The sequence below is a fragment of the Carassius carassius genome, chromosome 2 (assembly GCF_963082965.1).
Source record: "Carassius carassius chromosome 2, fCarCar2.1, whole genome shotgun sequence".
NCBI classification, from domain to species: Eukaryota; Metazoa; Chordata; class Actinopteri; order Cypriniformes; family Cyprinidae; genus Carassius; species Carassius carassius.
Genome location: NC_081756.1, coordinates 23,416,851 through 23,431,398, shown reverse-complemented (window position 1 = coordinate 23,431,398; position 14,548 = coordinate 23,416,851). Strand labels below are relative to the sequence as shown.

General features: G+C 38.0%; 1 protein-coding gene across 4 annotated transcripts in view; it reads left to right on the top strand.

Annotated features, from left to right (window-relative positions):
• The window catches only part of LOC132106705 (adenylate cyclase type 2-like), a 47,917-nt gene that overhangs the window by 13,233 nt on the left and 20,136 nt on the right, over positions 1–14,548 (top strand). For 3 of the 4 annotated variants that reach the window (XM_059512661.1, XM_059512641.1, XM_059512652.1), the window contains exons 2-3: positions 8,376–8,902; positions 13,720–13,920. In XM_059512661.1, the coding sequence (XP_059368644.1) occupies positions 8,738–8,902; positions 13,720–13,920 (366 nt within the window). In that variant the 5' untranslated portion in view covers positions 8,376–8,737. Of the gene's footprint in view, positions 1–8,375; positions 8,903–13,372; positions 13,389–13,719; positions 13,921–14,548 lie in introns of those variants that run through there. The other variant, XM_059512668.1, reaches the window with a different exon arrangement.

Sequence of the window (14,548 nt, the reverse complement as noted above, 5' to 3'; positions counted from 1 at the left end):
AATTCTTGTGAAAGGTTCTTCCTTCTACTTTAAGGGAAGAAATTTTCATTTTAATTTGTGTGTGGGAATTAGAGAGTGACCAGAAAAAGGGTGTTAAAGAAGTGATTAATGTACAAGATTGCCATTTCCATTAAGCTAATAATCACGTTTTCAGCTTCCTTCACACACACACACACACACACACACACACACACACACACACACACACTCACTGGCTAAACTGATGCAGTATAAACTACATATTCCTGGTTACAATCTGACTTTTGTGTGTGTTCCAGTATCTATCCATCACAAAAAAAGGGAGTGAATCCTGATATCGTGCAGGGAAACACACAGACATACTTTCTGCATGAATGTTCCTGCATAGCTCCAAACAGACACACACACCTGCAAAAACAATGTTGATTCCGCACGCACACGCACATTTAGTTGAAACAGTGTAATGTAACACCGGGGCACCACTTTCTGACACACACCTGCTTTCATTGACTGGAAGAAAAACAGGAGGGCAGCACACCGCTACATATACACCAATATGGATGTCTTTGGCATTCTGTTGTGCCTCACATTGTTTTTTAAAGTGTGTTAAGTTAAAAGAGTCCAACTTGAGCTGAGTCTTTATAATTAAAATGATAAAATGAGTATTGAGACCCCTGAAATTGACTCTGTTACTTTGCGTTCTAGAAATAATGTATTTTAATCCAACTAAATTATATTAAATGTCTAGTCATTGATTTTGAAAGAGAATATATATTTTTGCATATCCCTAGTATTCGGAACCCTGTTAACATAGAAAAACATTAGGCTTAGACCTTGAGAAACTAGCTGGGGATTTTCAGGAGGCAGAAATGAAAATCAGTGCACATGCAGAAAGACAGACAGTCGGATGAGTCAGCCATTTAGTCCTGATGGTGACTCCTAATGAAAGAGAAAGACCAGATTGCCGGTAGTAACATTACATATAATTACATGAGCAGTAATCAGATATTGGAGGTGTGGAATGGTTGGGTGTCCTGACTCTAACCTGAGATGGAGGATAATAATGCCCTCCTGTGCAATACTACACATCAACTACACATCACATCGCCCCAGCTAATGATATTCTGCAGAGAGTGTGAATGTTTATTTGTAATTTACTAGTCTGATCTGGTTGGGTGTGCAGATACTTTCAGCCATCAGTCATAATGGCACCTTTCAAGTGCACCTGGGAAACATATTCCTTCAGGCATTCGTTGAGTGTTCATTATTACAACATGTCATGCATTCAGAGTCTAAGACGCAAACAAAAGAAAAGAATTATATTCTGAACAGCAAACCCAAATAAATACAGCTAAATTTAAAATTATAATAAATTAGTATTTCTATCACCTATTTATACATGGTGTCACAACTAAATGTGAAGCAAACTTCACGTCCGCTACAGACTTGCTTTCCGCTCTCTGATCGCTGTAAAGATTATAGATGATATGATATGAACTATATTTTAGATCAGTGTTTCCACCATATTTCACACTGACACACACCCTTCCACAAATGGGCAACTTGTATATTATATACATATATTGTGTATTATTCCCCACTCATGAATATGACTTAAGATGCCATTCATTTGCAATATCCACCTGGAAAACTTGTATTTAGGATAATTACGACAGTATGACCTTAGAATGAAGGGGCTTGATTTTTGCTCCTTTGATTAAGAATTTTAAAATTTTTAACTTTTATTTTTTTGATTGGTTGATGTTAGCACAAAGATGCAAGGATCTGAAAGGACAGTCCTGAGCCCTTCACTGGTGACTATCCTGAGCTATGACGTCACAAACAGCTCGCTGGGAAATATTTCCAAATTTTCCAAAAGTGATGCACCGATATTACAATTCTGGCTGATATTAATAAGCCAGTAAATATTTTACCCTTATGCCTGATAACTGATAAATGGCCAATATTAAAATGCTGTACGCATTATGTAAATAAAAATGTAAATGCTTAAACTCAATCATTTTAAATGCTACAAGTAAATTTAGGCATTACTACATTATAATGTGCAGTATGAAAAACCATTACCTTTATATGTTTAAGTAACAAAGATGTTCCTTTTAGTTTTTGTACCTTAAGATACCACCCCAGTGAAAGATTTGTATCTTTTTTTCTGATAACATTATTGTAGAAACAGGGAAAATTGTTTGTGTGAACCCTATAACACAGCGGTTCTCAATTCCAGTCCAGTTTTGTATGTTTCTCTTATGCTTCAGATGTTTGTATTCGAATGTAAGTGCCCTGCGAAGTGGACATGACTGGATATCCCGCCATGATTCCTGATCGAAGCAAACATATATGTTCCATTTGAAGTGCATTGAAGTGTGCAAGACGTGAATTTAAATCTATTTATTCATAGAGGTATATGATCATGTCACACATGTGCAGCGCAAATCGTTAAATTAATGTTCGGAAGTGAAGTAGGGAGCAATGAACACTGTGTAGGGAACGAAGTTAATGAACGGAGCTCACTTCTAATGAGCTGATTATCTGAATCAGGTGTAACAAAGAGAGACATGCAACATACAGAGCTGGGGGTGTGAGGACTGGAACTGAGAACCGCTGCTATAGCAGAATGAAAAGATCTGCTTGAGGAGGCTGTTTAGGGTGGAGCCACATGAGGTCATTATAATTGTTACAGTATGTTTCCCTTTTATGTTCAGTTTCATATGTTTCTACGGTTATAGTGTTTATGGCTGCTCTACTGTGTCTGTATTGCAAAACTAATTTACCTCATGGGATGAAATGTGATGGTGTGAACAGATCCGCAACACGTAATATGAGTGTTATAACACTCCATCCTGATAAGGCAATATGCTGAAATCGACTATGTGTCACCTACTGCAAAATCAAACATTTAATCATTGTGTGCTACCAGCAAATGCAGTCAGGAGAATGAATCATTGAAATTAATACGTTTATTGAGACTTGTACAGATTTGTAGGCCGTAGCACTGGACATGGGTTAGGTACAAATTCAAGTCTAAAACAAGCTGGGACTAATTTGCTTTTCTATGCACTAAGACAAGATTTCTGTTTATGAGAAAATGATCTATTGGAGGTTTGCTGAGGTCCAGAATTAGAAAGAGTTAATTACCCCAAATAAAAATTCTGTCTTCCATTCTATTCCATTCTATATTTTTGAAAATATCTTCTTGGTTAAACTACACCTATAAATAAGAGGAGATCTAATATTTGCCAGTATTGTGGCGACTTCATCATAGTGTAGGTGAAAGGAAGGGTGCAGTCATATTCAAACACAGTACATCTCCACCCAGAGCAACACTACCAGGATTCTTTTGTAGCTTGACCTTTCCCTCACACAGCAGGGTTGCTATTGTCTGTGTTTCCAAAGGATAACAGTTATGTCTCTTTATGATAGTGATGCTAGAATATGTTTCCTTCAAAGAGACCGTTTCTGTGTGCATTTAGCCATTAACTAGACCGCATCTGTGATTCATCAGAGAGAGAGTATGCAAAGACAGATGAGGCAGAGTTGATCTCTTGATAAAAAATAGTCACCATAAATGATGGAGGCCCCAGCTGCTCATTGTGTGGTTCATGTGACACACATTTGTTATTGTGTAAACAGTAATAAAGGAACCTGCAGTTTCACAGACAGTTTATGTTTTTATAATGTTTATGTGTCAGACCAGTGCATTTATGTGAGTTAGGACTGTCATAAGATGAATATTGCTTGGCTTTTGTGATGTTATAGACAAACACAGTCTGCTGAAACAAATAACATAAACATTGATACGTTTTCATGTCTTTATTGAACACACTGTTTAAACATTCACATTGCAGGGTGGAAAAAGTGTGTAGACCATTGAATTGAATAACTTAACTGACTCTTATATAACCCACAGCAGAAATTCACTTTGATTGCAGATCAGACCTGCAAGGCAGGAAGAATTTTGGCGTTAGTTTTGAGCGTCATGGCCCAGTCTCATGTTTAGAGCAGCTTGGATCTTGCATTGCTCATGCAGAAGCTCACTTACTGTTATCCATTATTTTATTTTTTTTTTAGATATGTTTGCAGCATCATAATATATCAATGTTCACTAGGGTTGTAATGGTACATGTATTCGGTACGGGTATTTCGGTTCAGTACACATGGGTACCAAACAAACACAGTGTTGGTTTAACCGCTGCATGAATGTAACTTCATTGGAAACTTCCACATTTATACATTGTTACTTTGATAAGAAACAAAGTCTAATCTTTCAAATCATTTCAGTTTTTTTTCCATGTAATTGAAACAATAGAAATGCCGTTGACACTTGATGTGGCGTGACAGATCACTGTATAAACGCTTCAGTTCAAACGGCAGCGCGATCATCCCTTCCTATTTACTAGTTTTAACACAAAATAAATATGAATGAACATCTCGTGCCTCATGTAATCTCTCAGTCAGTGTTTCAACCATGGAAACACGTCAATAAATACTTTGTAATTCGTTTACCTCAGGCAAGGCATCAGTGTCCACAGCGCGCTAGTTTGCTACAGAGAAATGAAGTGCAGAGAAGAGCATTTCACAGAATATTAGAATATATACTCACGATATTTCACTTTACTTTACAATGATGTCTCAATTATTTAATGTGTTTAAATAAATATGTTAGGAAACATGTTATGACAGCCATTGTATATAAGCCACTGTATATAAGGTACATACAGAGCCATCATGTTTGTGTACTGTTACAACCCTAATGTTTAGCTATTTGAAAATATATCAATGAATGTACCTTACAAAGTTGTTATACCGCTCAGCCCCTCTTTGTTTCAGAAGACTGGACTTTCATAGTGTAGGATGAGGAATTTCAACAACAGATTAAAACAAAATTCATTTACAATGCCAAAGTTGGGCATGTGCCTTTGACATTCTCTGCTTCCTGTGTGCACTGCAAACAGCAGTGATTAGCCAAACTAGCCTCGGATAGCATCTGACTAATCTAATCAACCCAGCTGCTAAAACATTTATCATGTGTAAACATGGCAGATAATTATCTATGAAGTATAAATAATATGCAGTAAACATTTAATCAGTCTGTTGCAATCGACATAGTGTACGATTCCTCACAACAAAACTAGACTGTTCAGATTGTACTAGTGCTGTGTAGCTTTGTTGATTACTATAATAAGAGTGATATAGTCAGCATTCTATGATTACTCTTCTTTTTATACACATGGATATATGTACAAAATTCAGCTTTGGCTTCACAGGAGTAAAATATCTTCAAATAGAAAGCAAATATTTTGTAACAATATTTCAGGAAACATATATGTACGTGTATAAATTAATTTAGACACATTTGTGCACTCATCAGTTGAGCATATTTTAAGGATCCCTATATTCTTGATTATACTGAACATGCTTGAACATATGACATGTGACCAGTCTGTGTCTTTCTCTTACTGGGTAAACATCACTCCAGTTATTCAAAGTGAACATTTATTTTATTTAAATGACTTTGTATTTTCCAGAATCAATGGAAATCGAATGGAAATCTAAACAGGGACCTTGTCTTGCTTGCTTGCTTATCTTATGCGTATGATGTCATTAGTGCACACACCCTACCGGAAGATAATCACATGCCTAGTCTTTGCTCTCTGTGTTTTCATTTACTTTACAGATGAATGCATTAAAACATATCACAATATTGCAACCCTAAAGATTAGCCAATAATTCAGCATTTTTAAAAATTCATTAGATGGTGCAGGTCAATGTTATGTAATGGACAACAAAAGGGAGAAGAAAAGCAGAGTAGATGCGCTAAGAATCGAATGGATCACAATTTCTATAGCGATTCAGTGCTTTCAAAATATATACACATTAAATTACTACACGCACAAATGAATGGAGACCTTGAACAGTGTTCGTGCCTCCATCTATCCTTCACGCGCTCCACTATTACCACCTGTGACTGTCACTGGATTGCACTCGTGCTCCGTTCGTCTCTGAAGTAGTTGATGTCTGATCTCTCCTCAGGACTTGTGGCCAGTAATACTAAAGTGAAGTAGTTTTACTTTTCTGTAGTTTTCAGTGGCTCTCTGCATCTTACTGACGCCTTTACCTGTGCAGTCGAAGGCTAATTTATTTTTTTTTGGTTTTTTTCTCTCTAACCTATGGCCATAAATGCTGGTGTAATTTGCCCCCTGACTAAGCATTTAAATAATTTAGGGGAAGCATTTAAATAATCCTGTGAATGCACTTAAAGAGTGTAGAATTGAATCGTTATAATCGAATCGAATCAAATTTCATTGTGAATCGAATCGAATTGAATCATTCTAAATTTGCAAAAATCGTTCTTGAATCGAATTGAAAACCTATGAATCGAATTGAAAACCTATGAATCGTGAATCGATTTGAATCGCTGCCTACCCAAAGATTCACAGCTCTAGTAGGTGATTTTACTGTTCCCTTGAGAAATAAATTCCTTTATTGATAGTGTGGAGCTGCAGACTGCTGTGCTGTTCATGTGCAGCTACATAGAGTTTGACTCTGAGGAGGCGGCCTGATTATAGTGCTGTGCTTGTGTCATGTTAAGTGTCAGATCATTGTGAAGATTCAGAGCTTTACCACTCTTGTGCCATGCACTTCCAGGAAATACAACAGCAGTCAGGAGGATTTGACCTGTCGGTTTCCACATGGAGACTATTCACTCTCATTCCTTCTCTCTCTCCCTCCCTTTTCTCTTTCTTTCCTTCTGTTATTGCACTGTTGGATTGTTCCTTCGCCATGGTAACTTTAGTTTGGGAATATAAAGGCCACTTGTTGGCTTGGGTGCATTGGTTTGGGAGAGTGAGAGAGTGACATGGTGCTGTCTTTCAGTCTTTAATGACCCTAAACAAAGAGAAAATCTCGGAACATCCCAGTTCTCTATCACTCTCCGTCTCTCTCTCTCTCTCTCTCTCTCTCTCTGTCCTGTTTTTGTGCTTCTTTTCAGGGGCACTTCAATGGAGTTTTGGAGTTTGTTCTTTCTCTCTGCTGTAGTTTACAGTCCTTCACTTTTTTTAGCTTTTGCAATAGTATTAGAGGATCTTTGAATACTTATATGGTAATCCAATGAATTAACAGGAAATGAGAACACAAAGATATTGTATTATAATATTTGCTTTTGAGTTTGAGTCATGTTTTCAGCAATGCGTCAGCATAGCCAAGTTTAGTATCACTTGAAACACTCTGGATGGTTACTCATAGGTGTGTTTCATGGTGTGTGTGCATTCAGATGTGAAGCCGTTGCTTACGCTTCTATGATCATCTGGTTGCGCTCCTCAAAGATTAATAACCTCCGTTGAGAAATCATGACCTTTGGACGAAGCTTATTTATTTTTCCTCTGTGGACCGTTTCCTCCACCCGAGGATGAGGATGCATGGGATGCACTAATGCATTTAGATCATGGATGGGTCATGATGATTATAATGAACTAATCACCTAGTTGAAAAAAGAGATTAGATGTAGTTTTTTATGTTCACCAAATCTGATAAAACAGTTTTATTGTGGAGTAATATTACAAACAGCTGAATTTTCAGCAGCCATTACTTTTTTATGCTGATCTGAAGCTCAAGAAACCTTTCTGATTGTTACAATGTTGAAAATAGGGCAGAATGCATCTTTACCTGGATTCTTTGATGAATAGAAAGTTCAAAATAACAGCATTCATTTGAAATAGAAAGCTTTTGTAACACTATAAAGGTCTTTACTGTAACTTCTGCTTAAATTGAATGCATCCTAGCTGAATAGAAGAATTAATTTCTTTAAAAATCTTAATGACCCTACATTTTTAACTGTTGTCCTTTCCTGTATAGTCTGCATGTTTGCAGTGTGACCACATCAAGCACAGTGAGACCATTAACCACTCGCTGCACCGAGGTCTCTGTGTGTTCCGCATGATACTCTGTGTCCAGTGTTCACTCAGCTTTCTCTTTGGAGAACTCTGCTCGACTCAGTGTGAGTTGTAGCTGAGGTTTGGCTGAGGATGCCATGGACAGCAGCCATCAGTATTAGGCTCTGTAATGAAGAGAGGACTGAATCCACACAAATGTTGAACTCTACTCAAAAGCCTTTTTACAGACACAGAGAGCTTCCAGTGTGGGAATGACTGAACAGAGCAGTGCTTATAAAGATCTAAGGAGTTGACCTGAAAATATACTCGTAAAACTTACATGATTCATCAGCTTTTGAAACAAACCGAATTAGTTTCTAAACAAAAGCTCCTAATTTGAGTTTTTAATGCTATTGAGTGGGTCAGATTGACTATAGGAGGTGTCATATTATTATATTCATTTTAGCACATCTAATAAATTACTCTCTCTATTTTTTGTGTGTGTGACAGGAATTCTTGGACTGCGGAAGAATCTAATTTCATTGCATTCCCTTTCATCCAACGTACACACGCTGGGGTATCCTGAAGCCTTCTCTAACAGGACCAGGAATCACCAGAGTGAGGCAAAAAGTGCTGAAAGAGTGAATACAGAACAAAGAAGGATCACGGAGGACATGCACAGAACGGTGCCCTGGAGGGGAGAGCAGAAGTTTTCTTCCCTGGAATGACCTCCCACACACTCTCACGTGGTTTCTATGGGGATTTCAGCGTAGCCGCACTCTGTTGGATGGGAGGTGGTGAATTTCTGTAGCATCTGATTGCTCTGCTCTGATTGGCCAGTACTATTCAGTTGTCACACTGCTGTGGTCAGAATGCCACCAAGCAGGAAGTACTTGCTGAACGAGCAGCAGATGAGACAGAAAGCACTGTACAGGAAATTTTCTGGCATTAGCCAATACCAGCCATTTGTTCTGCTGCTGGGACTTAGCATGCTCACCTGTGTCACACTGCTAGTGCTCTTCTTCAGCCTGAAACTGGTGAGATGCCACTGAGATGCCATTCATGCAAATGCACTCATACAATATGCATGCTTACACACGCCCCCAATCAGAGGTCAAACATCAACCCACGCAAGTCACTTAAAATTAGGAAATACATTAACTGTCACAGAAAAAGTCGATTTTTTACAAGTGCCGGATCTGTTTTGTCTTTGCTGTTCAGATGGTTTCTAAAGATTGAAGCTGTCTCTCTTAAATAGTCCTGCAGTTACTAAGGTGCTGATCCTCTGCAGTTGCGTAATTTGAAGTCGATGATTACAATTCTGATGTGAACTGGCATTATCGGTGTCAGGAAATTGAGTTTCTTAAATGTGATAATTGGCAGTTCAAGCCAGGTCCATCAGAATGTTTTTTTTTTCCTTTGGGAATATGTAGCACATTGTATAATAATCTCTCTCACTATCTCTCCTTGGTTCCTCTGTTACATTCTCACATAAACTCGCACATAAATGTTCTCTGGAGTCAGTTGGATGTGAAGAGAGCCGTGAACGCTCCTTCCATGTCTCTTTAGCAGTTAAGTACTATACCATCTGTATGAAGTTCTGTAACCTTCTCTCTCAACACCAACCGGCTGTGGGAAGAACAGAATTACAACCAGTGTGGCTCTCTGTGTGTGGGCATGAATGTGTGTGTGTTGTGTTTTACTATTTCTTTGAACTTTCAAAAAGCCCATAGGATGATGGGAGTGTGTAGGCGTGTGTGTGTTTCTTGTGTGTGCCTGTGGACTGAGGTATGTATTTCTGATATGTTTGAAGGTTGTAGCTCAGTGGTAATTCGGAGTGGTTGACTTAACTGGGTGAACATGAATGGATGCACATTGGAGTGGTGGGGTCGAACTAGTGCTGTGATTTTCCCACTTAGGTAGGAACTTTTTGTCTGATAGTGTCATTTAATTTGATCAAAATCTAGTTAAAGGGGTCATATGATGCTTCCATCCAAAGAGAAAGGAAACATTGAAATCGCATCATATGAACCCTTTAATATAGTACTTTAATAGAATTCTCCACCAAACAAGTAGTTCCGAATGAAACCACAGCACAATAAACCATGGCACCTCTCCGAGCAAACACACTGTAGTGTTTTAGAAGATGATTCGATGACGCACTCATAAGTCACTTGTTTCATTCCTGAGTGAATTGGTGTGTTTTAATGTATCGGTTGAGTAGATGATTCAAATGACTCACTCATAAAGACAGGCAGTTGTTGTCATGTACTGGTATATTGATACAACCTGCCAAAATACTCACTAAATCCCCACCCTTAATCAAATCCGAGGACCAGAAATAACATTTGTATATATATATATATATATATATATATATATATATATATATGCCCGTCAGACTTTTTTAGGTATATATTTCCCTTGTTGCCACTTTGTGTTGCAACTATTAATGCTTACTAGGGGTTGAACGACTACTGATTTTTTAAAGTCGACTTTTATGTGATGAAAGTCGAGTCGAAGTCGACTAGTCGCTGATGACGTCATTAATAAACAAATAAGTCTGGAGCTGTGGAAAAACACCTTGTGCACAGCTATGGCATATGACAGCACTGCGTACATGGCTCCTATAACAGCTCATTTTTATCAGTTCTTTTGCCTTTGGGTTGTTTTATTTCTCAAAGGTTTCAGCTCATTCTAAATCAGATACAGATAAAGTAGATCATTAAAGATTACATTTATATGAATGCATTAGTGAGAGCGATTGTGTGTGTGAATTGTTTCTACATGGAAGCGTCTCTCTAGTAGTAGTGATGCTGTGGGATTTAGTTATTAACAAATATATGCTTAAACTTTTCAGCTTCTAAGCTATTTTATTGAGAAATCACAGAACAGGGTTGACAGTACATTTCTGCGCTGAATGATTCTGTGCGTAAGCTATCTGCGCTTGACGTACGAGCTGTATGTGTGTGTGTGCGTTACAGCATTAGATTAGAACAGCGATTAACTGTACAATAAGCTGTTTAGAAATATGCATTCTCCCGTTCAATTTCGAGCATCCAGTATTATAATTACACATGTCTTTTGGACCTTTCGGAGTATACATTTATTTGTTTTTCTGAGCAAAAAATAAATATCATACATTTTCCCCTGATTTACAGAAGACACCCAGTAAAATGTCATTCAGTGTAACAATCTTGTCAGGCATATTTACTAAAAAAATCAATTTATGACATATTAAAAGAATTGTTGAAATTACTTTCACCCCAAATACTAATGAGTTGTTATTTTACATTTTTAACATTTGCCACTATCCTAGGTTTTGCCCATTTGTCAGTAAGAAACAGGCGTAAGGTTGTCTCAAAGACTTACTATTTGTCAACTTTATTTGGGTAACACACATATTCTGAATGCCGTCGGCAGAATTCGAATGAGCCATTTTAATCTAGATTAATCTAGATTAATCTAGATTAATTTCAAGATCACAGTGAGATTAATCTAGATTAAAAAAATTAATCTATGCCCACCTCTAATATATATATATTAGGGGTGTAACGGTACGTGTATTCATACTGGACCGTTTCGGTACAGGGCTTTCGGTACGGTGCACGTGTGTACCGAATGACCGAATGCAATATTTTGTGTGGGGAACATAGGTACATTTTCGTGTTTCCAAACGAACATATTAAGTGGCGGAAGTCTCCGCGTTCAGAGCAAATCCCGCCCTGCAGCTGATTCTAAGGCCGGTGACACACTGGCTGCGTGGCGTGAGCGTGCGTTTCTGCTGCGTGTCAGTTGCATGATGGCTGCTTCATGTTTTCTGTGTCTTTACACACCAGAATCGTGCCTGACGCGGCACTGGCGCGCTGCTGCTTCTGTAAGTGACATCGAGGAAGGCCGCCGACAGACCAGGATCTTGTCTTCACGACAACAATATCTATACTTCTACCAGAAAGACTCGGGAGATAAAATGTTATTGACAACTCAGCAAGCATTATTATAAATTTCTTTGGCGGAAGGCCCCCTCCGTAGTTTGTAATCCGAGGGTAGCGGACCAGCATTTCCTGCCTGAAGACGAAGGCAGGGGTGCCCTAATATATATATATATATATACATATATATAAACGGAAAACAAAAACAAAGGAAAAAAAACAGCTGGCTGATCTTTTACGTCTGTTAACTAATGACTCATGCAGTCATTCGCGCGGTTGTGATTTTTTTAAAGTGGAACGTAGGCCTATTTTTACGTTTGCACGTGACTGTTTTGAACCCGTGTTTAGACCCGTGTTTCCCCTGTGTCTGATCCGACCCACACCCGTATCGGACACAGTTGGATATTTTTCACCCGTTTCAGCCAAATTTGCGGGTCACCCATCGGGTACCCGAACCCGTGCAGGACTCTATAGTCGACTAGTCGATTAGTCGGTGCAACCCCTAATGCTTACTCAGATGGGTGCCAATAGCCTCATTGGCAGCACGCCGACATATAGTGCTGTTGTGCTTTGGGTGTACTGAGTTTGAGTCTTAGCTTGCGAACCATTCCTGATCCTGTTCCCCATCCCTCTTCCACTTTGCTTCCTGTCATCACACTGTCCTATCATAATAAAGGCAAAAATACCAAAAAGTAAATCTTGGAGAAAAAAAGCTCACTCAGATGATGTCTGGTTTTAAACTACAATAGTGTTAGCTTTGTGACAGATGGCATGAAGTGATCTCTAGAGCTTTTTAAGGATTTTTGGCTTCTGTGTTTTTATGTTTGAGGTTTTCTGCCTTTAGGGGGAAAAATTATGTGGGAAGCAATATTCCCTTAAAGAGATAGTTCACCCAAAAATGAAAATGTGATGTTTATCTGCTTACCCCCAGGGCATCCAAGATGTAGTTGACTTTGTTTCTTCAGTAGAACACAAACTGATATTTTTAACATATAATTTTAACATGATATTTAATCAGAGACTTATAATTGAATTATTGCCTAAATATTACCTTTTTTTATCCCCATAAATAATAAGCAGTGTCTCAGAACAATCTGTTCACAGATTCTGTCATGTTTACCATGTTTATCATCAAGCTAGAGCATGTGTAAAGACACAAAACGATCAGTCTGTTTAAGAAATTGAACAGTATTTATATAGTCTTTTACCTCTGATTCACTCAATGTCCAAACTGTTAGAAGTGTCCTGAGCAGTAATGCACTTATACGTATGTAAAGAAGAAGAAAAAAAAGAAGAAGAAGCCTCATGCACCTGCTGCTGAAAATGTGCTCAGGAGAGTTCTAACATATAAACAATATAAACACTGTTCAGTTTCTTGCACAGACCGATCATTTTACACATCAATGTATCATCACGAGCCACAGGGTTTAATTTTTTTTTTTTTTTTTTTTTTTTTTTGTATTGTATGTTTTAGCCATGATTCCCATTTACCTTCATTATAAGACTGACCGACTGCCACAGTTTGAGTTAAAAATCTCAGTTTGTGTTCTACTGAAGAAACAAAGTCACCTACATCTCGGATGCCCTGGGGGTAAGCAGATAAAATCACATTTTCATTTTTGGGTGAACTATCCCTTTAATGGCTCCATTAAACTAATGTACAAAACTAATGTTTCCAAGATAGACTGCAAATGCAAACACGTAAACGCACACACATTCACAAAGTTTTTCTAGATAAAGCATTAACAAATTTCTTTTGAACAGTGCTCTTTATTTTTTCAAAGCTTCACGTACACCCGCTTCCACACACACACATACTGCTTTTTCCGTACCCCTTGAATGAGCTGGCTTATATGATATGTATGTTTGCCCCTAACACCTTGCTCTCTCCATGTGTGTGTGTGTGTGTGTGTGTCTTTCAGGATGCAAATGTCCATGGTGTATTTGTGGGAGTTGTGGGAGGAGCGTTGTGCTTGTTCCTGGCCGTGTTTATATTAGTTTGTACAGAGACCCTCTCTCAGAGTTGGAGAACTTTACTTGGCCTCGCCGTGTGGGCCACACACCTCACAATGGGCTTCACCTTTATTTTCAGCCCAGTACAAAATATACAACCATGGGACCAGGTAACACACACCTAGCTTCAATATTTTATTTTAGATTTCACATGACAAGAGTAGTTTTTGAAGGGCACCTATTATGCAAAATTCATTTTTAAATGTTGTTTGGACATAAATGTGTGTTGTCAGTGTGTGAACACAACCATACTATAAAGATAAAAATCCACCCACTCCATTTTTTCAATCCCCATAAATCATAAGCAGTGTCTCAGAACAAGCTGTTCGCAGAATCTGTACAATGTAATGTCATGTTTACCATGTTTATCATCAAGCTAGAGCATTTAAAAACAGCATTCAAGTAAGAAATGTCATCTTATTAAAGCTATTGGGTCCAAAGTGATTTTCTGTTTTTATTTTATTGTTTGGGTCATATTAACAGCACAGACAGCAGTAGGTACTGCATATTATGCTGCTGTCACAGATCTTACTTTGAAATTACTTTCCCAGCTGTTTACCTTGACAGACATAACCGACTGTGTTTATGTAACATGTGTGTTTTTGACATAACCTTGTGTATTTGAAAGTTAAAATGCAATTAGACATTAGTTTTATTAGAAAGAGAAATTAGTTTACACTGATGTGACTTTAAAACACATGATTTCAGCACGATATACATGATAATCAAAACTAAACA